We start from the raw sequence: 27,761 nt of genomic DNA, 5'->3' as shown, positions 1-27,761 counted from the left end.
GTATTATTTTTATTTCAGTTTAAAAATCTAGAAGGTGTAGTCCTTCCGAAGTCAGTTGAATATGCAAAAAAACTTCTGGTAATAAAATTTAATGAGTTTCATAGGCGTAAAAGGTAAAAATTTATAATAATTTGTACCTATATAATGTGCAGAAAATTTCTATTATATGTTCATTTAGTCAACAACATATTTTAATTATTTATGTCCTCAAACAATTTTATTATATTGGTGGTAAATTTCGTTTTGTTCCGTTTCAAAAGGCCTCCAAAATGCCATGTTGTGATAATATTAGTAAACAAAATATCCCTCTTATTTCTCCCTTTAGCAATTGTAATATGAATGATTGATAGAAGGTGCCTATAATAAATTAAAATTGCCTGATTCACACCAAATTCCGCACTGCTGCACTGCACTGCTAGGCAATTTATGAATCACTTGTCACCTGCTGTGATTTATTGCCCAGAAGCCCAATACAACTGTGCTCGTTTTCCTTTGGCCGCGCTCGCATTCTTCAACTGAGCGTATACATTTCTATCATCTCCACGTTTAGTTCGATCACACCTGTTTATGGGTATGGCTAATTAAATATGGGAACAAGTTTTTCAAATATTTCAATGCCCAGTTGCTGCTTAGCGACCGAGCCTGGTACATACCTTGAAATTATTGGTTCATCATTTGACTTCGGAAAAATATATGGAATGCCTGAAGGTAGAGAGAAAAAATACGTATAAAAACTTCATAAACAAAATGCTATACATAAGACATTTATTTCTTTACATAAACTTACATTATAAATATTAATATTTTTACGGTAAATAAATAATCTATCTATAAAATACAATTAAACGTTCTTTGAGCATTACAAACATCTAACTAATGTAATATCTATGAAATAAGTACTAAACTATATAATACGAAATGTATGTTTTCTTTTATAATAAAAACAATTTACAAAGTTTTTGGCATTGTACATTTTATAAAAAAAAATTAAAAAGTAACTATAAGCCTCGGCTGTTCGCTACAGGACACCCTGAAAAGTGAAAGAGATATTTTAGAGGTACACAAAAAAGCACAGTTCAAGACAACAGTCAAGTTTGTTTGTAGGGGAAATTCTATTATACAGGGTGTTTCAGAATTAAGTCGACAAACTTTAAGGAGATATTTCTCATAAAAAAATAAGAAAAAAATCAAGTATAAATTTTTTTCCAGAGACGCTTCATTTTCGAAATGTAGAGCGTTAAAGATTTTAAAAAAAATTCGAAATTTTTAAATAACTTCTAAATGAAGAAGGATATTTAAGCCAAATTTGGCATGACACATCTTCTTATAAGATACCATTTTTCCATAGAAGTAGAAGTCCCGCAAGCAACCAGTGGCGGAGTTATGGGGACACAGACTCATTAAATTATGAAAAAAATTAATCCGGCCCTACTGAACATAAAAAATGATGCTGTTTTTAGATAGAACTGACAAAAAGTGTACATTCACTTTTTTCCTAACTCTTATAGTTTCATGGCAAAATTGATTTTTCGGAAGGGTGCTTCTTTAGGAAGACGTTCCTTATAAAACCTAAAAAAATATAGTGCCTATTAAAATTGGTCTTAGTCTCGTGTATATGTAAGTCAAATAAGCCTTTTTGTCTCCCCTTCCCTTGGGTTTAACCAATAGTATTAAAATTATTTAGGAGATGCTCTTCGTTTTTGAGATATAGGGTGTTTTTTTTAGAAAAAAAAATTATAAAAACAATAGAAATATTTAAGTACCTAACATCTAATGTGACTATGTCATAATGCGACAACGTAACGACCCTTGCAATACTCCTAAATTTTTTCAGGCGGTTTGTAGTCACTTCATTTCGAGGGGCGATCCGCTAAGGAAAAAACGTACGAAGATTACAAAATTTCTGAAATCTCTTGTGATGTATCTGCAGATTTCAATATCAATTAAAAAAAGATTACAAATTTCAAATAAAAAATCAAGATTACAATATCTTTCAACAGATTACAAAACATTTCAGGAGATTTCAAAGTTATTTTAGTAAATTTCAATGATTATTTAAGATTTCAATAGGATTATTAGAAATTAAAAGAAGATTTCAAAATTTCTTAATAAGGTTTCAAGGAATACGGGAAGATTACAATAAGTTTTGAATGTCCATTTGCATAAAAATAATTGAATTAACTTCAACTGTCATTCATTTCATTCATTAACAGTAGTACTACAAAAATTGTAACATTCTGATTAAGTTTTTGTTCGAATGAACGTTAAAAACTTTTTGTCATGACAAAAATGATAACGCCATTTTGAAAGTAGGTAAGTATATATTTTTATTGAAAGATAAAAATATAATAATCCAATAAACTAATAAAAATAAAAAAAAAATAAGTAACATAAAATAAACATTTTCCCAAAAAATAAATAATAAGAAATATTTTAAGCTTTTATTAACACTTGTATTTAATACTTTACCTGTATACAGTGTATTTAAAAAAGACGCGGCAATATTTAAGGGGGCGATTGCCCAGATCATTTTATAAAAAAAAGTTCCTATAAACATACGTCCGCAAACGCTTCGTTACCGATCTACAGAATGTTGAAATTTCATTAAAAAAACAGTAAAAATTAAATTTCTCCAAAACCTCTTGATATTATAATGAAATTTTAGGCCTGTCAATAGCTATGGCAGACGCGTACTTTGCAATACAAAACGATTTTTTAGTCTTACCAGTGACTAGCTATTTTTAATGAAAAAAATAGGACCCCGCTGGTTTTTCTAAAAATATAATTTTTTAATTCCTTGTTCAATTATGAAGAAGAAAGCTTTCCTCAGATTATACGCACCGTACGTCACACCGTTATTGAGTAAAAAAATAAAAAACATTTTATTGCGCACCTAAACCCAATGTTGTTTTAATTGAGAAATTTAAATTATTGAACAAAGAAATTCAAATTATCAAATTTGATTGATTTTTGAAATGTGGTACATACTGTTGTTTGTAGTAGGTAATAATAAGGGGCTGCGTTTTAGAGAAATTTAATTTTTACTGTTTTTTAATGAAATTTCACATTCTGTAGATCGGTAACGAAGCGTTTGCGGACCTATGTTTATAGGACCCTTTTTTATAAAATGACCTAGGCAATCACTCCCTTAAATATTGCCGCGTCTTTTTTAAACACGCTGTATACAAGTAAACTATTAAATGCAAGTATTAATAAAAGCTTAATATATTTTTTATTTAGTTTTTGGGAAAATATTTACCTACTTTCAAAATAGCATTATAATTTTTGTCATGATAAAAAGTTTTTAACGTTCATTCCAACAAAAGCTTAATCAGAATGTTACAATTTTTGCCCAAAAAATGCCTGATACTGGAAATTCTTAATCAAAGTACTATTGTTAATGAATGAAATGAATGACATTTGAAGTTAATTCAATTATTTTTGTTCAAATGGACATTCAAAACTTAAGAAATTTTGAAATCTTCTTTTAATTTCTAATAATCCTATTGAAATCTTAAATAATCATTGAAATCTACTAAAATAACTCTGAAATCTCCTGAAATGTTTTGTAATCTGTTGAAAGATATTGTTGTTGTAATTTACTGTAATCTTTTTTGAACTGATATTAAAATCTGCAGATACATTACAAGTGATTTCAGAAATTTTGTAATCTTCGTATATTTTTTCCTTAGAGGACTGCCCTTCGGAACACACCAATCACACTATATAGGTTTCTGTGGCATCCTTTGGAAATTGAGGTAGGGGGGCATTGTATAACGACTACATCGACGAAATTCATTAGCTGATTACATAGATTACAGCGAGGATTACAGATAAGATTACGTAGATTACAGAGAGATTACATAGATTACAGATACGATTACGTAGATTACAGATAAAATTTCATAGATTTCAATTTCAAAGAGATTCTTACATGATTACAAAATTTCAAAAAGATAAATATTAAAACGTCTTAATTACACGGAGATTGCAAAGATTTCAGAAACGATTACATAAGATTCCAGGGCAAACGTACGAAGATTACATCAGCGGATCGCCCCTCGCTTCATTTACTTGTGTTGTGTACTTTTAAATAAAATAAGATGGCAAACAATACATGAAAATTTCTTTCTAAATTGAAACAACCAAAAAATTACCAATTAATATTATACCAACACAAAGCGAAAAGTGAATCAAAAATGAAATGATTAAAAAAATATTTTGTTCAAAATGGGCGCCTCCGGACTGTAGACATCTTCTAATTATGGCGGTAGTGGCCGATCGACACTGAATTGAAGTTAATTCTCGACACGCTTGGACTATTCGCTGTCTTAGATCTTCTAGGGTATCAACTGGCACCTCGTAGACTTTTTATTTAACAGCACTCCAAACGAAATAATCCATCGGTGTCAAGTCCGGTGAACGTGCGGGCTACGCTGCAGGTCCTACACGACCAATCCATCTGCTGGGATAATTAATGTTTAACCACTCCCTAGGACCTCTACCAAAATGGGCAGGACAACCATCTAGTTGAAATCAACTGTTCATTCAAGTATTAGGCGGAACATCTTCTAACAGATCTTGAAAACCATTTTCAAGGAACTCGGTAAACATGTCAGCATTTAACCGATGCGGAAGGAAGTGGGGACCAACTATGGTGTTGTCCAACACACCCAACCATACGTTACATTGGAATTCATTCTGAAAATATGTTCCCTTACCGCCCGTGGATTCTCGTGGACCAAATATGGCTGTTCCTTTGGTTTAAAATTCCCCTTCGAGTAAATGTTGCCTCATCTGTTCACATTACTTTTTGCGTAAAACTGGTCATCATTCTCTTGGTTTAAAATCCAGTCACAAAACACGCGCCTGCATCGTATGTTCTGAGGCAATAAATGTTGCACACGCTGGATATGGTAGCATGGCGTCCACCAGCCCGAAGAGACCTCCAAATGGAACTTGACGAAATACCCAGCTCATAGCTAGATTTTCGGACACTCGTGGATGGATTTTCATCGAAATGGTTTAAAATAATATTCGATCTTACTTCGTCCTGAAGTGAGGCAAAATGTCCATCAGCATAAGTTGGAATACCGAAAGATCCAGTTTGAATGTCGTTGGAAATGTTTCCTTTGCTGGTAGCCTACGGTGAGGAAATCTTACTGCATATTTACGGCGAACCGCCGTGGCATTTCCATCACAAAAACCATATAACGAGCGTTCAAATAAAAACGTGGTCGAAGTTGGCTCTAACACATTGGACGTAGGGAGTAGCTTATAGCGACCAACATAACCTCATTTCTCAACGAGCTGTATTGCAGCTGTCAGTTTCAATAACGTTAATGACTATATAACTTTATTTTAAAGGATAATCGTGATAACAATAACAAACAATTAAAGGAGCTGCGGAAAGTGTCCCCCTCCTTGTTATAACATAAATTAAAGCAGCTGCTGAAAGTGTCCCCCTCCTTGTTCCAAGCACTTTTCACACCTGTTCCTCAAAGAATTAAAGACATTTTCTAAGATGCTCGGGGTATTGTTAATTTCACGAATCTTGTCTATAAGTCGAGCCTGCAGATGGTTTAAATCAGGAATAGGCAGTTCAAAAATAGTGTTTTTAAGGTAAGGCCACAAAAAGAAATCACACGGCGTAATATCACATGACCTCGGTGGAAATTCATGTTCAGCATTGAAACTTATTAGTCGATTTTGGAAAACTTCCCTGAACATATTCATCGTCTCGCCTGCCGTATGTGCCCTTGCGCCATCTTGTTGAAAGTAAAAGTTTGTAATTTCGTTTTCTTCCAGCTGGTTAACAAAAGAAGCGATAATTTCTTCTCTATACCTTTGCGCAGTAAGAGTACCATTAAAAAAAATAGGTCCATAAATCCTCCTTCGATTGAGAGCACACCAAACTCCAATTTTTTGAGCGTGTAGAGGGCCCTCGACAAAAAAGTTATCTGGTTTTTCAGAAGACCGCATTCTCATATTCTGTGAGTTTACGTAACCACTTAAATGAAACCAGGCTTCATCAGAAAAAAAGGTGATATTATGAAGTTCACCGTAGTTGTTTAAAAACCATTCACAAAATACAGCCCGTCGCGGAAAATCAACTTCATGAAGTTCTTGCTGACAAGTTAAACGATAGGAGAACAATCGCAAATCTTTTTTTAACACTGTGTGGCAGGTACCGACTGATACTCCCAACTTTTGTGATAAAACACGTACAGAAGTTGTTGGCGCATTTTCCATTATTTGTTGGACATTTTCTTTTAATTCTTCAGTCCGCTTTTTAGGTCGGCCGCTTCCTTCTTTTCTTGTTACACTGCCCGTTTCACGAAAAACATTAACACAACGCTGAACTGCACTTTGAAAAATTTTGCACTCAACAACGCCGGGAAATTGATTTTGAAATTCTATAAAACATTCCTCAATAGAATACTTCCATATTCCATCAATCTTGCGTCCATTTCTAAAGTAGGACTCTATGATAAACACTTTTTGTTCTTGAGAAAACACCATTTTAAACGCTTTTTAAAACGAAAATATTCAAATTGATAGCGGCGATATAGCGCTTTGACAGATGACGTTTAAGTTCATTTGCTATACGCTACGCCCTACGTCCAAATTTTCAGAACCAACTTGACCACGTTTTTATTTGAACGCTCGTTATAAAGACCATATCAGCATATTCATTGTTCGAAAATATGGACGGCATAATTAAACTTGTTTTTATTATTAGTTTGAACGCTTTATCTAATGGATAATTTATGCAACAATTCGCAAAATAAAATTTAAAACGTCAAATTAACATTGCTTGACAGCAGCCTACTCGAAAATTTTTGTTGAGGTTCATTTTAAAGTTTATCTACAGAATCCAGAAGCACCCTTCCGAAAAATCAATTTTGCCATGAAACTATAAGAGTTAGGAAAAAAAGTGAATGTACACTTTTTGTCAATAACACACTGTTTTATCTAAAAACAGCATCATTTTTTATTTTCAGTAGATCCGTATTCATTTTTTTTATAATTTAATGAGTCTGGGTGCCCATAACTCCGCCACTGGTTGCTTGCGGGACTTCTACTTCTATGGGAAAATGGTATCTTATAAGAAGATGTGTCATGCCAAATTTGGCTTAAATAGCCTTCTTCATTTAGAAGTTATTTAAAAAAATTCGAATTTTTAAAAAAATAAATCTTTAACGCCCTATATTTCGAAAATGAAGCGTCTCTGGAAAAAAAATTATCCTTGATATTTTTCTTATTTTTCTATGAGGAATATCCTTAAAATTTGTCGACTTAATCCTGAAATACCCTGGACAGGGTGGTTTATTAGTGGGTAAAGTGCAATATTGTTGATGAAGTCGGTCTTTGTATAAGCGAGAAGCAGCGGCCGGATTTTGACGACACTCCCCTCTCTTCAGTTTCATAAATTTGTGAGAAGGCAAAAAAAAACAAAAACGTCAACAACAAAGAAAACATAGGTGTACGCACTGGACAGAGACTTATCAGTTCCGAATTATGTTTATTATTATTAAATTTTATTTTCTTCTCGCTTATTCTTCGGAACTTCCAAAAAAGTCCTACGAAAAAGTTGCCTATTTCAATAAGTTGAACTGGTACTTACTGCAAACTGAACAACGACTCTCATCCGTGCCATCCCCGCACCCATCTCTACCGGAACAAGCTATGGCGCTGGATCTGCACCTTCCGTTTCCGCATCTGAGTGGACAGTACTCCGTCCTCCTCCTCCTCGCCCTTCCTTTGCACACGTGGGCCGGCTCGTCGCTTCCGTCACTGCACCCGATGATGGCGTTGCAGAATTCGTACTCGGGAAGGCATTTGCCGTCGCCGCACTGGAATGTATCCGGTGGACACCCTCTTTTTCCTAGAGCCTGGCAATCCGCTTCGTCCTCGCCGAAGGGACAGTCTTTAGATCCGTCGCAGCGGCTTGCTCTGGAGATGCATCTTCCGGAAGATTTACAGCTGAAAGAAGAAGATGAAATCTAACCTGGGTATTGAACTAAAAGATGGGTCAGCTAACCAAAACTGGCCCCAGCAGCGCGAAATTCAGAAAAATCGATGTAATTTCAAAGGTAGAAGTTTTAAACACCGCTGAAATAATAATAAATAATAAAATAACAATGATATGTACATTATTGGAAACTAGGATGCTCAACTTAGGTATTGTTAGTATTTATATTGCCAAAAGGTGTCGATTTGATATTCAAAATGATTATTAAAAATGGTGGTTTATTAGGAATTTTAAGGTACACTTATGCAATTAATTTGTCACATTTAAAATAAAAAATAAGGAAAACGAATACAATCCTCATAGTAATGAACCCGTTTTATTCACTAAAAGTAACAATTACAACATAAATCTAAATCGGCTACGATATTTAGAGTGTGATATCCTAATCCTTCAACCTTTCAAAAAAATTTTATTTTTTGCTTTCTTTAAAATAGTTTATTAACGATTTTCTGCATAAAATTTTCCTTTTACATTTTTTAAATAAGCCATCTCGATGAGAAATACAATCCTCTACAAAATTTTTCCTATGAACTATACCGAAATTTTGCTTCGTTTTCGTGCTATATTTAAAAAACTGCAAAAGTGCTTTTCCACCCCCATCTTCAGTTTCAACCCTCTAATTTAATAGCACCCCGCGGTTTTTTCATTTTTAATGACCCTTTGAACAAGTCATGTGATGGAAATCCTTGATCGTCTTATTTCCTTCCTTTTTTGCAAGAAATGAGAATTAAAACGCGACAAAAATAGAAAAATTGGCTAAGTTTGAGTGGCCATATATCAGTCAATTTTTATCCAAAAATACATTACAACCTCTTGTTTTGAAGGAAATTTTATTTACTTTTATTCTATGAAGTAAAGCCTATACCTATCTTTACTCAAAAAAAAAACAAGAGACAAAAAAGTAAAAAAAACAGAAAATCGAATTATTTGCTTTTTTCAAATTATTTAACAATTTTTTTGCATAAAATTTTCCTTTTAATTTTTTTAAATAAGCTATTTCGACAGGAAATTCAATTCTCTAAATAATTTTCCCTACGAACTATAGCGAAATTTTGCTTCGTTTTCGAGCTACAATTAAAAAACTGAAAGGGGTGCATTTTCACCCCTATCTCCAATTTTCACCCTCTAATTTAATAGCACTTCGCAGTTTTTTCATCTAAAATGACCATTTGAACGAGCTGAGTGCGAAGATATTGTTATTTTTAGATTTGTTAATCTCTTGCACTTAATTCTACGATATAATATAGCAACTATTCAGGTCTGATTTTTACTTATTTGTACTCACAGAATATATGATGCCGTGTTGGTACATGCATTTCAGAAAGACGTTGTATACGTAGTGGCAAGATTTTTTATTGTATTTAATATCTTGGAGTCTCGAGGTGTGTATATTGTAGATAAATCTAATGCGACATACATATAATTAAATGTCTATAATGTAACATGAGTATTATAAAAATTGTAAAATTGTATTTATATTTTATACATATACTGGTTTACTTGATAGGCAACCAGTTTGAAATTATCACCAATATAAGAGATGAAGCAAGTTCTTTTGAATTACCTAGTAGTTAAATCAATCAACGAGAATGTAATTGCGATTGAGATTGCAAGAAATAAGAGTATTCACTATGTAAATCATTTACGTATAAAAAACATATGTAGATACCTATTTTTTGTTTTACATTATGCTGACCCCAAAAGAGTGATAGGCTACCAACTTTGTTGAAGGTATGTGAATTATCATGTACTTAAACGGAATGGAAGTTAGAAATTTTTATGAAAAAAATATGTGTAAATATTTAGCGGTAGCGATAACGGTTTTGCAATTGTTCTAAGTCTTGGCATAAATAAACTTGAAATTAAAATAACTACATATCTATACATGACTTACCTACCAAAAATTAAAAGGATTATTACTTAACGATTTAAAAAATTGGGTTAATAAGAGGGATAACTAATACATTGTAATTAAAAAAGGTAAATATATAGTTGTCTTTAATGTGTAAAATAATTATAAAAAATATATTTTCAATAAATCTTATGATATTTTGTAATCTTTTTCTACTAAAATGAAGTAAATATAGCTGGCTTGTTTATATGCATATTTATTATTAAATCTTTCTAGAAAATTTAAATAAATTTAAAAAATTTTCATAAAAACTGTATTAAATAAGGTCAAACATGTTTATTGCTGCCAAAAAAGGCTTCTTTGTCAATGGTGATGTGAATAACAAGAATAAAAGATATTTCTTTGAAAGATTTTTTTTTTTAATTTTGTCCGTGGGGCGTATTCATATTTCTGGTAACGAAGTACATTGTTTGGCTTTATTTTATAAGATTTTTAGAAAAAAAAAAAAGATTTTATTTGAAATGATGTACTTAAATGTATAGGTTCAAATTCATTTGCGGAAAAATTTATCGTCGGATTTTTTTTTAGAATTGGAAAAAAAAATGGAGAAATTCGTAAATAATTAACTTTTGTTAAAATCTAGGTTAAAAAATGTTCTGGTCACTATATTTGTCAACATAAATAATATATGTACTATTTTATAAAAAAAATACCTTTGGAAATTATTTTAACAAAATAATCATCGCATTTTATTCAGCCAAAATTAATAAATATGTTCTCTCAAAAATGTGTGTTATATTTTCGTATTAAAATAAATTCAGCATTAAAAAACGTAACTACTAAAAGTTGTTATATTCTCATTTTTTTTTAATGCCTTTAGTGTTTCAAAATAAGAAATATTATTCTTCTGATCAAATTATCAAGAACTTTGTTATGGGAAAAGAACCCAACTCCATTTATAATATTGATAAATATATACCTACTCCAATTAAAAAAAAAACATATGCCAAGCCCAAAAACAAAAGTACCACAAAAAAGAAATTTTTTAAAATCTTTATATTGATTTTACTTTGATAAGGAAATTTAAATTCAGTCAAAATAAATTACATAATATTAATTATTAATTTGACCAGTAATGCTTATATTTTTTGAAAACCTATCTCGATAACATTCGATTTTTCAAATTCGCGAACTAGCTTTAAACTAAATTTAATGGTAACAAATGCACAATATATTTTTTTTTTTTTTGAACTTAGGGAAAAATTCTAACGTGATGGAGCATTTCTTCTTAATTATCTAGAAAAAGATCAGCGTCTTTTCTTTTTAAGTTATAAAAAAATTAAGATTTTGTTTTAATTAGTATCTTTTCAAGTGTTTTTATTTGGAGTTTCCTTACTATTTCCATTTTTTCCAATTTTTTCTTTCCAATTTTTTTTTGGAATTGTTATACGTCTAGGTAAATAAACCATTTAAAAAAAAAGGTATCATAATATGAACTTTTGCCTCCCTTATACCTGAAAGATTCTGCCGGACACTTCGCTGGCGAGCAATCTTCATCTGATCCATCGCTACAATCCTTTCTGCCGTCACAGACGAAGAACCAACTGATGCAGGTTCCTGTACTGCGACACTGAAAAAATATACATCTATTATAAAAATCTGCACCGAAATAATTTTCTTATCGCAATTATGAATCTTAATTTTGTTAGTAGTTTTAGATCTACATCCTACAAGAACACGTCATCAGGTTGATTTAGTCTTATCCGTTGCAACCTAATTCTCAATGAACCAATTCAAACACATTTGGCCTAATAATTCAATCGGCATTGTATCCGTCAGCGTCAATATGATATCGTAAACAACAACATAAATCATAGTTGCGAAATATAGTGCAAATTATTGGTTAATACGTTCAAAATTAACATCCACGAATTTTTGTTCGGAAGGGTCAACCCCCACATGACGGAAAAGTATGCGGAATGTATATATTAGAAATATAAACTAGTGCTTTGTTTTGGTATTATTATCTCATTAATATCTAGTGCTTACTGACACAGCACGACAATTCTATAATCTTGACACAGTATATTGTAGCATTCTTTCTACATAAGGAATTAAATAACGATGTGACATATTTACCTGGAAAGTTCCAGGAATACATCCACGATTTCTGGCCGAACAAGCTTGGGTGTCATTGGTCTTGATCATGCAATCACAAACACCCTCAACGCATTTAGAGGAAGGATCTGCTATTCTGCACTGTAAATCGGTCACGCAGGGGAGTCCCAAACTCACGGCACCATCACCGTGGTCCACGCGAGTTCTGATGCCTGTCGTAGTGGGAGGTACAGCTGAAATAGAAGAAAATTTGCAACTGACGGTTTGGTTGACTTTTGGAATAAATCAGAAGTAGTACCACCACCACCATTTAACTCATTCTTATAGCTGCAGTGTTAATTATAAGGTCTGTTCCAACAAGAGTCAGGGATTGGTTCCGAATCGTTCGAAATGTTTGGCCAGTTATGTTCTAAATGTGTCCTCAGTGAATATATCGCAAGAATTAGTTGGATGCACATTTCGAACGGCTCGGAACCAATTCCTGACTCCTGTTGGAACAGACCTATATTGTCCAAGCAATCAGTGTAAAATATGTTCTTTGGTTTTTACAAATTGGTAGAAAATTAGCATCGACAAGTGATACGTACTTGAAGTGGAAGTGGGGATGATAATGTCAAGAGATGCTGTTGAAGAAGGCTCCATCACTGTCGTTCTGCTAGATACAGCAATCCTTGTAGTGACGTCTAGAGGCGTAGCTGTCACATCTTGGACCATTGGCAACTCAGTAGTGGTGGTGGTAGTTGGGTTAGAAGGTCTCTGTAAATCGGTAAATGCAAGTGTTAATTAAAGTTTTATAAATTTTTTCTAAATTTTTCAAATGTCTGCATAATAAAGTGAAGTTTAATGATATGTAGCTAATCTTTTTGTCACAACACATATCAAAGCTTTTATAAAATTGTGACTAACGTATTTCAAATATTGTGTTTGTTTATACGTAAAAAAACTAGGGGAAGTTCTTAATACCTTTGTTGTAATTAATCGAAGATTCAGAATAAACAATACAGTCCAGTGAATGACCATTTTTCCGTATAATTTTGTCAAACAGCACCAATTTTATAAAAACTTCAAAGTTGACCTTGTACCGGGGGCTGCTTTTACCCTGGGGGTGGATGCCACCCCTTATCGGGGGTGGAAAATGTTTCATTGAAAATAACTCCGGGAATGGATATATTGACTAATTCTAAGCAACTTTTGTTCTATAAAATTTTTTCTGAAAGTCAATACTTTTCGACTATTCGCGAGTGAGTGTAAATTTTTTAACCAAAAAAAAAAACACTTTTTCATACGGTTTTTCGCGAATAACTCAAAAAGTAAGTATTTTATCAAAAAAATTATTCTTATAAAAAATGTAGCTTATAAAAAAAACAAAAAGAATGGTGTTTTTATGCTGTCTAGACCAAATACAAGCGGAGTAATAGCTTGTGGAATGTTGGTTCTTATTCTTCGTCAAACGCCAAAATTGAAAGATTGAACGTGAAATAACCAAAAACCAATGCATTTTTCAGGAAATACTCATAGTACCTTTTTTAAAGTGCTTGAAAAAACCTTTATTTTTATTTTTTATAGAAGTCCCTAGCATCAAACCTAAGCGAGTTATGACGAAAATAAAGTTGATTCGCATTTTTTTCGGCGACAAAAAACATGAAAAACACCCCCTAATTACCACCCCAATTGAAAATAATCGTCACCACGTTACAATTTACTTTATTTATGTACTTGTAATATTCTCTAAAAGTTTGACCGATTTAAAGTGCTTAGTTTTGAAAAAAGTTCAGCTTGAAGTGAAAAGAGAATTTTTGTATTTTTGGAAAAAATTGTCTTTTCTTCAAAATAACTCAAAAATGAAAATGAAAATTTTGTTATAGTACAAAATTGTAGGTTTTGCTTTTTGAAAATTTTGTTTCTTTTCCCTTTCAGCTCAAACCCTTATAAAAATAAGGGCTGAAAGAAAATTGATCTTATAGCCCTTGAACAACACTTGAATAATACCTAATTTTTTTTAAATTAAAGAATTTTCAAAATCAAATTTCTAAAAATCTAAAGCCTTTGAATACTTGAAAATTTCACCACAAAAAGAAGAGATCTCAAGCTTTAAAATGCTTTTTGAAACATTCAAATCGGACGATTAGGTGAGCCGTGGTGATTGTTTAAACATTTTCGCAATTTTCACGCTTATAAACAATTGCAATAATTTAATGTTTTTTCAAATTTTTTTTTATTTTAAAATATGGTTTGAAAAGTACTCGGAAAGGCGAGTATTTAAAAAAAACCTGATGATCCGCCCATTATTTTCGGAGTTTTAGCCCGTTAAAGTTAACCCTTATTTACAGCAAAACTATAAGGGCTGTTTTTTGAACCAATAGGTTTGTTATTCCGAGTACTTTCCAGATATAAATTTTCAAAATCCAAGAAAAAAATGATTTTTTTTGTTATTTTTTTATACTTTTTTGTAATAACAGTTTTTTTTTATTTGCATAGAAAAATTATCATTTCTGATGTTATTTAGAAGCAGTTAAAGCAAAAATCTCCGATCATATGCGTTTTACCCAAGTACACCCTTTGTAAGACAGATACCGCCTGGACTAGAGAGTGAAGAGAATTTTTGATTATTTATATGTTATTTGCAATAAAAAAAATTAAAACAGTAAAGAAATCTTAATTTAATATCACTATATCATTAAATTATTCCAACTTGCTGAATAATATTTTTCAACATTATTTTTTAATGATTACTGTCATAGAGGGTGGTTTTTAGGGATCGACAATTTTCAATTCATCATAATTACTTGTTTAAAGATGATTCCAACCTATTACACGCTCGAATCTACATTTCTATAATTATTTTCGAATAGGTAGTTTTCACCCCTAAAAAATAAAAAGCAACCCTCGGCACGGGGTCAAATTTGAAGTGGAGGGTAAGTAGAACCTAAATCCAAATTTTGTTGCAAATCGGTGCTGTTTGGGAAAAATATACAGTAGCGCCGTAATTTACCTTCAATGACTGGACTTCTGAAATACAGTTCTATTTATTGACGAGTCATGTTTTGCCAAAAATGGAATAATAAGTACACGATAGTTACAAATGGAGTGACAATGATCCAAAGGCAATAATTGTGTACCATTTAGATCATCAGTTTGGCCAGGTCTATCTGAAGATGTGTCTTTGAATACTAGAAGAGACCTATGATTTAGACACGACGGTGCACCACCACATTATATTCAAACCATGTAACCAGTTTGCTGAGCGATAGATTAGATAGGGGAGAAATGGAGCTCGTGAAAGGCAAAGTTTGTTGCATCAATCGAAACTCACCAGGAATTAAGGACACGAACTTTTATGACAAATCTTGTTCGACAAGATACTGGAGTTTTGTTAAGGGTGTAGAAAAAGTCAAGCAATTTTAGGTACTACTACGACTACGAAGTAGTCAGCCACACAGAATATAGTGCCCAAGATCGTTATCCAAGTTGTCATAACCTTTTAAGAAGGAATCGTTATTGAAATGAATTCAGGCGCCAATAACGTTGCCAACTTAGGTATAGGACTAGCGGTGGCTGTTGTCGTTTCAGCCACCCAGTGTCGGGAGACTCGAAAGATTGGTGAAAAAGATGATTGCCACGCCACGCCGGCCTACAGTCTATAAAGGACTCATTTGCACGACGGCCGATCCGCGTCGCGACAGCGTTGGCGTCACTACTATTTTTCCAAGAAAAACTCACCCCCTCCAGTTTTTTTTAAGTATAAACCTGTGTATGTATATACTTAACCATTTTCATCGTCGTTCTAACCCCCTTAGAGGTCGACTTCACCAGAATCGGCGTATAGGGAGTTACATTGTCCACGATCACATTGGACTCGATTTCGGGACCATCATCAGACGTAGCCTTGGTTGGTGGTGGAGATGAGGAGGTGACTGTGGTGGTAGTAGTGGTGGTGGCTTTGGTTTGGAAGGCCGAACGGACGCAGGAATCACCCACCTGTCTGAAGGGTGAGTTACACTGACACCGACCAAATAGGTTTGGGATCAGGAAGTCGCAGTGGCTGTCCGCCGTCCATAGCCTGCAGTGGGCGTTGCTGTAGCAAACGTTGCCCGGCCTCGCGGCTACAGAAACAGAAAATAATTAGCTTAGTGTATAAAGGAGGTAGGTTTTAAATTTAAGGGGTATTTGATGCGAAAATAATGTTGCATAAAAATCACTCTAGTAAGTTTTATAATAGCAGAGATATTTATATTTGAGAATTTAATGAGATTTTTGTACTTTGAGTGTATCAAATTGATCTGATTTTATACGTGATTGAAGTTTCAGTAACGTAATATTTGAATGACTAATACTATTACTTGATGGATACAATTTCACAGGCGATTTCGTACCACTCACATAGACGCTCTAATGAATGCCTTTATTCAATTTGCTGGAAAACATGAAAAATTGAAGTAAAATAATGCCACACGTATGAGCAAACTATACCTTCAGTAAACACGCATCCATTGTTCTTTTGACGGTAAAACTAATTATTCAAAATAAACATGTAATATTGCAATAAAAAACCACGATCACTGTATATTCTCGTCTGTAGAACAAAAAAACGCAGCTGAATATACAATTCTGTGAATAATCCATGAATAAATTTGTAATTTAATTGAATGGACATCTACGCAAGCTAGTTCTTCGCGATAAGTGACGATGGCGTTTTGAAATACCAAAGAGGAACTAATATACATGCATAATGCAAATGGTAACGTCTAGAAATTTGTCTAGAATTACAGAACATTCACCTGCTTCGAGACAACAAACTATCATTCATGAATTAAAGTCAAATTCAGTCTTTAAAATCTATCAAGAAACTGTTTAAAGAAAACATTTTAGGCGATTAAGCTGTAAATTTTCTTCTTGAAATTAAAGTTCTTAGAAATATACATTTTAGATTTCTAGATGAGAACCCCTCGTGATTACTATTTATAAAAGTTCAGCGTTGATTTCGTAAGACATTCCAGGATATTAATTAAATTAATATTATTTGTCAAGCGTATGAGAATAATGAACAGCCAGCTTCTTCAATTTACAGTTAAATACCTGGCATATATATAGTTTATACAATGGAGATTCGTTGCAACTAATGATCGATCATCTTGTATTATCTAGAAGACCTACTTAAGATAACGAAGATACAGCCACAATTTTGTAATAAGTTATTAGTCATTATTAATGACGAGGGAAGGCAGTTTTAAAATAATTTTCCTATACCACTAGAGAATGCATTATACAGTGTGATGGAACAAAATTTATATTTTTTTCCTAGTTCAGATCTTCAAAAATCGCTGAAACAGGTCAATTAGTAAATTGAGCCATCTTTGATAGACCTATAACATTACTGACATTTTTTTTAATAGGACGCTAATATTTTATGGTATAAATAGATAGCCCTTCTAAAGACGAATTCAGGGATATAAGGTTACATGGACTTTTTGTTATAGTTGTCAAAAAATTGAGGAATTAAATGAAAACAATAATTTAGTACTACTTTTTATGCAGAAAAGTGACAATTTCTATTTACTAAGTGAACTGTTTCAGCGATTTTTTTAATTTCAACTGAAAACAAAAAATGTTCCATCATTTTGAGACATAGGTACTGTATAACTATTTGAAAATTATGTCACTTTTGATAAGGTCTGCAAGTGTTAAATAAATGTTAATGTTAGAAAACAGTATAAGTAACTAATATTTACTTTTATTTAAACCAAAGGCGTTTTTAATACAGATATTAAATCATGTTTAAATAATATGTTGTCCCACATTTAACACTAAAAAAAAAGCTCTTTCTCCATTCTCGAAACTTATTAAAAGTACCGTAAAAAATTGTACACAGTTAAAGTCCCAAATATTGTTCATCCAAATAATATTTAAGTTGAGATAGCGTAGACCGTTAGGATGCCATGAAACGTACACTCTTGTTAAACAAATGATAGCTGAGAACATTTTAACATACAATGTCTATTCTCTTATCTTTTGTACGGACGTAAATATCTTGTAACATACGTAACTTATAGTAGACGAGTATTTTATTTGAAAAGTTTCTTTTCTGAATACTGTTTAGCAAAATCATCGGTGGAAAAAATGATTATTAGCGACCAATTCAGTTTTCAAATATTCTTGATGTTTTGGATACTCAAAGAATAAAGCCTACTTTCTGTTTGCATACAATCCATCAATAACGCGTGGTAAAAAAATGGCAAGCCCAATTGCTTGTATGTCCTATATGCCACATGCTAAGATAAACATACTAGAAAATAAAGGTCAGGAATTAGACTGCAATAAAAACCAGTTACATTCCGAATATGAGGCTGATATAATGTTTCATCAATGTATGTCGCCAGTTATTACGGTATATCTTTTATGTTAATATTTAAGATATTGTTGACAGATTTCTACATTACGTTAAGTATTTTTTATAAATATAAAACGAGGTTTTTTCATAATATTAATGACTAAAAGTGATAAGTGTACAAGCCTTTTAAACGCAGTACTTTGTATAATTTTATAAATGTAGGTTAACATTTAAATTTATCTTACGAATGCGTGGATATAAACATTAATGCGTTTTTTTCTTGCATTAAAACAGATATATTCAAATGAGCATAAAATATATATCATTTATGGTCTATTTCTTTTTGTTGTAATTTCTTAAACGTTTAACTTTAAATATTCAGTTTAATTCAATTTAATTTGTATGTATACTTATCTATTCGAATTAAAGTTTTGTTAAAAAAATCACTAAATTATATTTCAATTTAAAACGTAACTTCTTGCCTTTTGTAAAGAAACAAGTTTTCTATTTCTTACCTTGATGACAAAACAGTCGTAGTCTTTATTTAAATTATCATTACAAACAATAGATTTTTTTACTGTTGTTAAATAGTCAGAAGATTATTCTTACAATGACTCAATCGCCACTGTATATAAGTCAGTTCATTAATAACATCCTTGAGCAAAAAGTATGAAACACTTTCAATATTTTCTTGGCAAACAATTCATGGACGATTTTATTCAAAAGTTATGCATAACAAATATGAGAATGTTGATATAACAATGAACTCCAGATTGTTTTTCAAAATAGACACAGTAATCATCCTTAATGCGTCGACTAAAAGAATATTATTAGAATAAATTATCCTCCTGGTGATTCATCGAATTGCTTGTAACCTAAAAATATCCTTACTCAGCGTAGAAGCGTAAAAAATAGTCGAAATACTTTTTCTTTGATTCATCGATGATCGTTCACCAGAATTATGAATGAGTAACTGTCCGGTCTTAGTTAAAATTTATACTCACGTCCCAGACAAGTGTGTTTCCGGAACTGCAGGAAGCCATCCACACAGCGACAAGCTCCGTCCAGACAACTACTGTTGGCTACTTTGAGCGAGCACTGCTCGGGCACGACGCAGTCGTATCCAAGAAGAGTCGCTGAAAAATAATAAAATATTTGTTAAGAATAATTATAAAGACGCAAAGAATACATTCAAATTACAAATATCCTGATACCATTCTGTTTTCGTTCCGCCAGAAACAGAAAGAAGAAAGAATAAAGAAGAAGAAAGGAGAAAGAAGAAAGAAGAAAGAAGAAAGAAGAAAGAAGAAAGAAGAAAGACGAAAGAAGAAAAAAGAAAGAAGAAAGAAGAAAGAAGAAAGGAGAAAGGAGAAAGTAGAAAGAAGAAAGAAGAAAGGAGAAAGACGAAAGACGAAAGAAGAAAGAAGAAAGAAGAGAGAAGAGAGAAGAGAGAAGAAAGAAGAAAGAAGAAAGAAGAAAGAAGAAAGAAGAAAGAAGAAAGAAGAAAGAAGAAAGAAGAAAGAAGAAAGAAGAAAGAAGAAAGTAGAAAGAAGAAGAAAGAGGAAAGAAGAAGAAAGAGGAAAGAAGAAGAAAGAAAATAGAAGATACATCCTATGTAGCCACCTTTAGATATTTTCTTAAACGAATTATTGAAAGTAGTCCTCGTCTAGATTATTTCCTGCACTATTAAAACGAATATAAATATATATTATCTTAGGCATCTCTATAAGCTATCTGTACACAAAAAATGTCATCTTATATCGGAACATATCTCGGAACGATCTTAAGTTAGAATAGGTTCAAAATTATATACAATTATCTCATTATCAAGCAGTTTGCTATGTAATGTATCTCTTAAAATATAAAAGCTATTTAAGGAGTTTCTCTCTATCTATCTATTGCCGATTTATGGAATTTGGAGAGAATGTCTATGAACATATTAAAAAAAATGTAACTTGAAGCCATGAAGCAATTCTATCAGTAAATCAACAAACAATAACATTAAAGCCCATTTCACACGACGCGATATTTTGTCGTATATAATAAAAAAAACATCTATTTTGTGTATCGTGAATATTTTTAGTATTAGTTCCTGTAATTCTACGCATTTAAGCTGATTTGGTGGGGTATTTATTTTCAAAGTTCACGAATAAAAACTGTTTTTAACTCAAATAACGTACTGATGTAAGTAAAACGCATAAAAAATATTCATACTTGTCTTCGAATATTTTATAGATATTTCTGCTCAAGCAGAAAGAAGAATTTATTTGTTAATTTTCTGTACAGGGCGTTTTTTTTTCACTATGAATAGTGAAAAATATGGTGGTAATAAGGTGGTACTTGCACAAATTGTAAAGGGTGAATCTTCGACTAATTTTAAGATAAAAAAAGTTCATATAAACATGGGTCCGCAACGGGTGGTTCCTGAGAAACAGGGCGTCCAAAAAAAAATTGTTTCAGCAATTATTGTAAATGTTATTAACTTATTTGTAGAAGTAGTTTAGTCTTAGTCACATCTCAATACAAGACACACTTTTTCACTTATTTTTCAAAAACTTTTAATGGAATTTTGTAAAACCGGACTTCAATTTAGCGAGTTACAAAAAAATCATTTTTTATTTTTTTGGCTCGAAAACGGCCGCAGATACGAAAACATTGCAAGTGACAAAAAAGTTTCTAAATTGAACAGGAAATTAAATTCTTAATCCAGAAAGGACCAGTTGCATACCGGAAGAAAGTTTGGGGGAACTGGAAAGAGGCCCGACACCAGAAAAAGTTTCACCCTCTAAATCGTGACGACTATTAGGCAGGGTTAATGATGCAAGTAATCTAACTTAGCCTACGTTCCATATTTTAACTACATATCTCAAAAATTGTTAGAGATACAAAGAAAAAAACAGAAAAATTATTGAAACTTTACCACGGTATAGGGTGTACCATGGTAACGTATGATTTACGGGTATATATTTATAGGAACTTTTTTACTTAAAATCATACTCAGATTCGCGTCCCTGAATAAAGACACCCTGTATATAACGTTTAATTATAAAGAAAAGTTTTAATATTTTAACTAAAGATGTATTACTCTCTTTAGTTCTGTGTTACGTAATTACTTTATTTTTTACACTAATAATTTCGTATTGGTAAATTTTATGTAGACGAGATAGCAACCAAAGCTATTATAGGTTAGTTAGACAAATATTATATGTGAACTAAAAAATATCGAATTTATTTCCTCAGACGGTTTTAGACAATTAGATCTCTAGTAAACATTTTTTAGTTTAATGTGTGTTTCTTGGGAAGTTACAAACAAAAAAACTTTAGAAAGAGCCACAAAATCGTGGCTCAAGACAGAAACCCTGAAATAAAAACTTTCTTTTAGTTCATGCAACTATTTTATCCTAACGTTAATTAAAATCAATTCGAAGACAGCCTCCAGATAGCTGTACCTCAAGAAACAACCGTAGGTAAATAGTTTTAACTGGGTTTAATAACAAAAGAAAAATGTCTTCTTGTTAATGGAATAATTATAAGTTTCAGAGCTATCCCATTGCTAATTTTCCTAGATTCCCACGTTATCTTGTCCCGAGAGTCATGAGATTTATAATTATTTCCTCTTTCGCTGCTGCTCTTTCCAATGTCTCTGCTTAATGAAAAATAATGCCCATGGGTACATCCATGTCTATTATTAATTACTTAAGATAAAAAACAGTAAACACAACTTTGTGTGTGTAATTAAATCATGCTCATCTGGTTAGAGTTCTTCGAGAACACCCATTTAAATCGAGACGTACCATCAAAATTAGAAGCAAATAACTTCTAAGTAGGTATTAGACTTTATTTTTGTTAATTACTATCAATCAGAGGAAGAAACCTTTTGTTGCTGTTACTGATCATCAAAATTATGACATCAAATATCACTTACATTGCAAACACGTTGTTTGATTGACTCTTGCGTAAAACGGTTGACACAAGCAGCGACCCCTGTGACATATAGACCCGGAGATGTCCTCTTTACATTCCCAGTCGCTGTTGCACTCATCTCCGAGTAAGTGGGCTGTTGCAGATTGTCTATACACCTGGAAGTGAAGAAAAGAACCAGTTATTGTTAGTAGTAGTGTACAATACAAGCTAAAACATGCATTTATGCTGCAAAATATAAACAATTTTCTAAAAGAAGTTTGGAATTTTCATACATTTCAGTAAGATGTATGCTTCCAAAAGAATGTAAAATATCTCTAAACATTGTAATGTAATCACGCGTCCAGTCAATCAAGAGATTGCCTTTACACGGTTTATCTGGTTGAAATAATCTTTATAGAGGCAGTGGAGCAAGTTGTTTGCACAACTTATTTCCTCCGGTGACACTTCCATTATTACGTCTTAAAAGTATATCATCTTCAGGCGAAACAGGATTGATTTTAACGGTAAATAGGATTATTATCCGAACACACCCTTGAGCGGTAACGATATGCTTTTGATTTCGATAAATTTCTTGAATTGGCACATATTTGAAACCATTTGCAACGGATGAAACTCTCTTGAATAGTAAATATGCTTGAAACTTTTGTTTTCTAAAATTTTTTATTATACAGGGCGATTCACTTTTTATGATTAGGACTTTAACCATCATAGATCTCGTCAAAATAATGTAATTTTAAATTATACACTTTTTCTTCCAAAGGCTTCCTTTTAGACAAGTTTTTGAAAAAAAATTTTTTTTTTGGTTTTTATTAATTTTTTTCTTAAACTACAGAAAAGCCATTTGTTTTATATTTAGTAATAATTGTGCGAATGAAAAGCTCTATCGATTTTACAAATTATTGTGAAAATAGATCAATCATAGGCGTCTTCGAAGGGCTATAATAACCCCTATTTTTAATTTAATTTGTACGCCACTGAAAATGTTTCAAAATGAATATATTTTTTACATTGCGGTTTATTCTACAGCAAAAAGGTCTCTTATTATTTTTAAACAAAATGCTTGTTTTTTGAGAAAATGGCTTCTTATGGATTCATTACATGTGAAATGGTTACGTTTTTCAAACAAATACACAATAAAATATTTAATATTGAGAAACAAACAGAAATAAAAATTAACAAAAGAGAATAAAAGAAAAAGTATCACAACAAATGTTCGAAATGTTGTCCTCGAGCCTCAATGCATTTCTCACATCGTCTAAATAAGCTTTGAACTGCTCTCCAATCATATTGAGGTTGTGTTTAAGAGTTTCACAATTATTTTCAATTCTTCTTCACAACATTTCAAGAGCACAGACTGGTGATCTGTACTGTCCATTCTTTCTTTAATAAATCCCCAAACGAAATCCATGGGATTTAGATCTGGCGCTCGTGGCGGCCAAGCAATGGGACCGGTACCACGTTCTGTATGATTCATTTCCAAGATACGCTCGATCCAACGACGTAGATAGTGTTCTCCGAGCCACTGCCTAATTTGAGGACCATAATGAGCCGGAGCGCCATCTATCTGAATCCAAATATTTCTCCATAGAAGTAATGGTAAGTTGTGGAGTAAATATTTAAATCTTCTATGTTTGAAAAACGTAAAATAGGTGTTATCAGAACCCCTTACGAACGCCTATGATTGATCTATTTTCACAATAATTTGTAAAATCGATAGAGCGTTTCATTCGTACACTTCATACTAAATATAAAACAAATGGCTTCCATAGTTTAAGAAAAAATAAATAAAAACCAACAAAAACAAATGTTTCTTCAAGAGCTTATATCTCTTTCTAAAAATAAAAAGTGAATCACCCTGTATATGAAGGTCAATGTATTCAAAATTTTTTTTGAGAAATTTGTTTCATTTCTTTAATTTTTTTTTATCATTTTTAATATGTATCTTTGCGATAAAAACATTTCCAATTTAAAAAAATGAATAAAAAATGCAATATTTATCCTTTAATTATTGATTTTTAGCAAAAGTGACAATTTCAATCATTTGGATCGCAGTGAAACAAATATTACAGCGGATTGAATTCTTGAGGGTTTCTTTGGGATATTTTGAAATGAAAATATCCTTAGTCTAATCACTATTTCTAAAATTGTCTCAAGTTTTAGCGAAAATCCTTAAATATGCTATTTTTTACTTTTTTGAATCAAGTTTCAGAAAAATTTGTTTTAAGAAATCGGTTAGAAAATTTTATAGAGAATACTTCGAAGTTTTCAAAACCCTGCTTAGATTTTCTGTACGATCATTTGTTACCAAGAAATTTATTATAGAAGCCAAAAAGATCATTTTTGTTTTGAACGATGATAACTCATCGTACAAAGCTCTTGAACAACTTAAATTAAAGAGGATGAATCAAACTAAAAGAGCTGACAGATGAGATTGCCAAAAAATCTATTGAAGCCCGTCCATTTTTTGAAAAGGAAGCAAAAATGTTGAGAATTTTTTTTCGTTGATCTTATGAAAATTGAAACCTCAAAATCTTCAATTAGCTTTTTTTATTGCTCTATGACGATCTTTGGCCAAGTTAGAGCCTTTTGAAAAATCACCTTTTGTATCATTTAATATTTGTGACTAGGTATATTGTATATTAATAAAATGCCTTATAAATCGAATTATAATGGGTAACAAAACGTAATAATGTTTGCGATTAGTTGCGAATGATAATTAATTTTCCATTTCAATTTAAAATTAAAAATCAATTTTTGAACTACCAGCTTAATAATTAAACACACAGCCCTTGCAAACCCAAATAAATTAGCCCCAATGCATGGCGTTTAACGAATTGAGTGGGCCAGTGACAATAAAAATGCACTTGAAATACTCGAGACACATTGTTGAAAGCGGTCAGCGACTCGGGACCCTTGCTAACGTTACACTAGAAGACACCGCTTAGAAATGATAAATATTGGAGAAACATCATTCACCGGCCAGCAGATCAAAGAAACCCGTGACTTGCAAGACTTGTTGACTCGATGTGCTACTGAAGCAAACGGCAATACCGGCACTTCCTTTTATAGGGATCCTACGATTCACCTCATGCTCTCGCGGAGTTGCACTTCCTGACGATGAAAACCAGGAAATGAAACGCCTGGAATTTATTGATTTGTTAATTTAATAGTATATTAAACAACAGGTTTCGAAAAGGGAAGCTTTGCTAAACGAATATAGCTTTCGAGTAAAGCTATATGAGTTTAGTAAAACTGCTTTTCTTACGTGATTTGTTTATACTTTTTTTTCGTATTTTGTGTTAGTAGGTAATTATAAGCAAATAGTGATAGATGTAAAAGAATTGCAATGATAGAAATAAAAAAAAAAGTCTTCTTCATTCTTCTACTGAAAATTTTTGTTTCAGTATCGTGAATGGTGTCAGCGGATATTAATTTAAAGTTAACATTCCTGTTTGCCACATACTGCTTCATAACAGGCCAAACTGATTCAATGGGGTTTAAATCTGGGCGGTACGGTGGTAGCCGTAAAGGATCATGTTCGTGATGATTTAAAATTGTATCTAAGTACCACAATGTTACACATGTTGTCGGTTTGTTTATTTTAATTAAACTGTATAAATCGGGCTTCAATACGTCATCTGTATCAGATATGCTTCGGTGTGTTTGCTACTGTTGTTTCCGTTTAACGTGAACACATCTTAGAACACTTTTCTTTTTGTGGTATGGAGCATTGTCAATCTCTAGCACAATTTTTAGCTCTAAATTGGGTACAAACTTCTCCAATAACGACTTTTTATAATTTTCAAAGTTCATATCATTATGACAGTCACCAGTCACCACGTCTTTGAACGTAAGTATGCATTGGGCACGAATCCATTTTCATATTCAGCATTCAACATAAGTCTTTGATCTTTCCACTTTTATACGTCCATGAAAATAATTGAGCCGTTTTTTTTCTATAACGCTTCATGCTTCTTAAGAAATGCTGCAGGTAGATTTCGGGTTTCTCCATAAAAAATTTTCGGTTGTTTCTCGTTTTGACCAACCGGAATCCCATTCTCTTGAAAAGTCTTTTGGTGCTTTCTAGAGAACTTGGGCATATCGAAATCTTCTAAGTCGATCTTGGGAGCTGATTTTGGCTGTTTCTTATTCGGTGTTAAAAAACTTGACTGATGTATTGACTACTTCTCTTGTTTATTTGGCCCGTAAGAGCAACTCGTTCTTGTTAAGTTCCTTGATAGCCTGATTTGCGTCAGAAGCCGTTTTGGAAATATTAATACAGTTCCAGTACTCGATCTTATTTACTGGAACGTAGATTTACAAACATACATTTGAGGGCGGAGCTATCTCAGAGGCAAACTTATTTCTATCGGTCTCTAAATGCGTTTACCGAAGTGTCATATTATTTAAGCCACATCTAAACAGTGGTAAACCCTTGAAGACAACAATTTATTGTTTATGTAGTAAAATAAATGCCATTTGCCATTGAATTTCCAAAATAGCTTTCATCGACGTTGCATAAACGGTCTGTTTGTAGCAGAAAGATTTGTCAGTCTCAGTTTCATGTTCTCCGTTGAGAACTGTACCGTCCGCTAATATATAGCCCTGTAGCAGATCCTTATTTGAGGTTTATTACCTCTTGCTTCGGGTTTATTGTCTCAAATTTGCCGTAATAAGGCAAATGGCCGGTAACTGTTCCAACGAATTGATTATTATTCAGGGATCGAACTTGACCATCTCGAGACAAACATCTAAGCTCACGACGCGACGGCTTGGATCTTAGAAACATGCAATCGGTTCCCTATAAGAATCGCACAAGTTTCTGAAAAAAAGTTATAATAGATACTAAAGAAAATTGCCGTCAGGCACTCAGTATTTCCTCGACTATAATGTCCAATTAAAAGACAATCTGAAAGAGGACTGAGTTTGAGATAATTTATTTTTAAATGTATTTATGTTGAATTATTATTCTGCATTCATTTTCCAGACGTGTAAGTTTGTTTTTTCAATTCTTACAAACATAATGTTTTCATTTTTATTCTCTGTAAACTATTCTGTCTGCGTATACAGAAGATTATGTAATAGACAAGATTTATATCATCGTATACATGTGTATTCAAGGTAACAAGCAATTTTTGTACAATTGAGAATTTTAAGTAGACTAATAAAAAATTCTATGAAAATAATATGATAGTGTAGTACAAACATATGTTAATAAAAATGTTTTTAATTGGTAGTAAGTGAACTCTTGTATTACTAAAAATTGATCCCTATTTCGAAATTGATTTTCTCCGGAATAGCTAATATGACTTTGATATTGTATGATTGGTTCAACATTTAAGAGATTTTGGGAGCTTTTAATGTAATGTTGACGAGAACAAACTCGGAGACTGAGAAATTTACAAAAATTTTAAACGCCGAGGAAAAGGATATTGGTATCAGTACTGAAAGATTAGTCACAAGATTTTAAGTGTGTCATATGCTGTAAAAATCAGGCGAGTAAA

The 27,761-nt window shown here is 32.3% G+C and overlaps 1 protein-coding gene across 1 annotated transcript in view; it reads right to left on the bottom strand.

The window, feature by feature from the left end:
* Window positions 1-821: 821 nt before the first annotated feature.
* The window catches only part of LOC108904045, a 65,839-nt gene continuing 38,899 nt past the window's right edge, over window positions 822-27,761 (bottom strand). The window contains exons 2-9 of the mRNA XM_018706420.2: window positions 22,259-22,412; window positions 19,338-19,469; window positions 15,774-16,108; window positions 12,593-12,761; window positions 12,027-12,238; window positions 11,402-11,517; window positions 7,628-7,986; window positions 822-1,030 (exon numbers count right to left, since the gene is read on the bottom strand). Of these exons, the coding sequence (XP_018561936.1) occupies window positions 999-1,030; window positions 7,628-7,986; window positions 11,402-11,517; window positions 12,027-12,238; window positions 12,593-12,761; window positions 15,774-16,108; window positions 19,338-19,469; window positions 22,259-22,412 (1,509 nt within the window). The 3' untranslated portion in view covers window positions 822-998. The remainder of the gene's footprint in view (window positions 1,031-7,627; window positions 7,987-11,401; window positions 11,518-12,026; window positions 12,239-12,592; window positions 12,762-15,773; window positions 16,109-19,337; window positions 19,470-22,258; window positions 22,413-27,761) is intronic.

Source organism: Anoplophora glabripennis, unplaced genomic scaffold (assembly GCF_000390285.2).
Source record: "Anoplophora glabripennis isolate ALB-LARVAE unplaced genomic scaffold, Agla_2.0 scaffold14, whole genome shotgun sequence".
Classification (NCBI taxonomy): domain Eukaryota; kingdom Metazoa; phylum Arthropoda; class Insecta; order Coleoptera; family Cerambycidae; genus Anoplophora; species Anoplophora glabripennis.
This window is presented reverse-complemented; position numbering and strand designations above follow the sequence as displayed.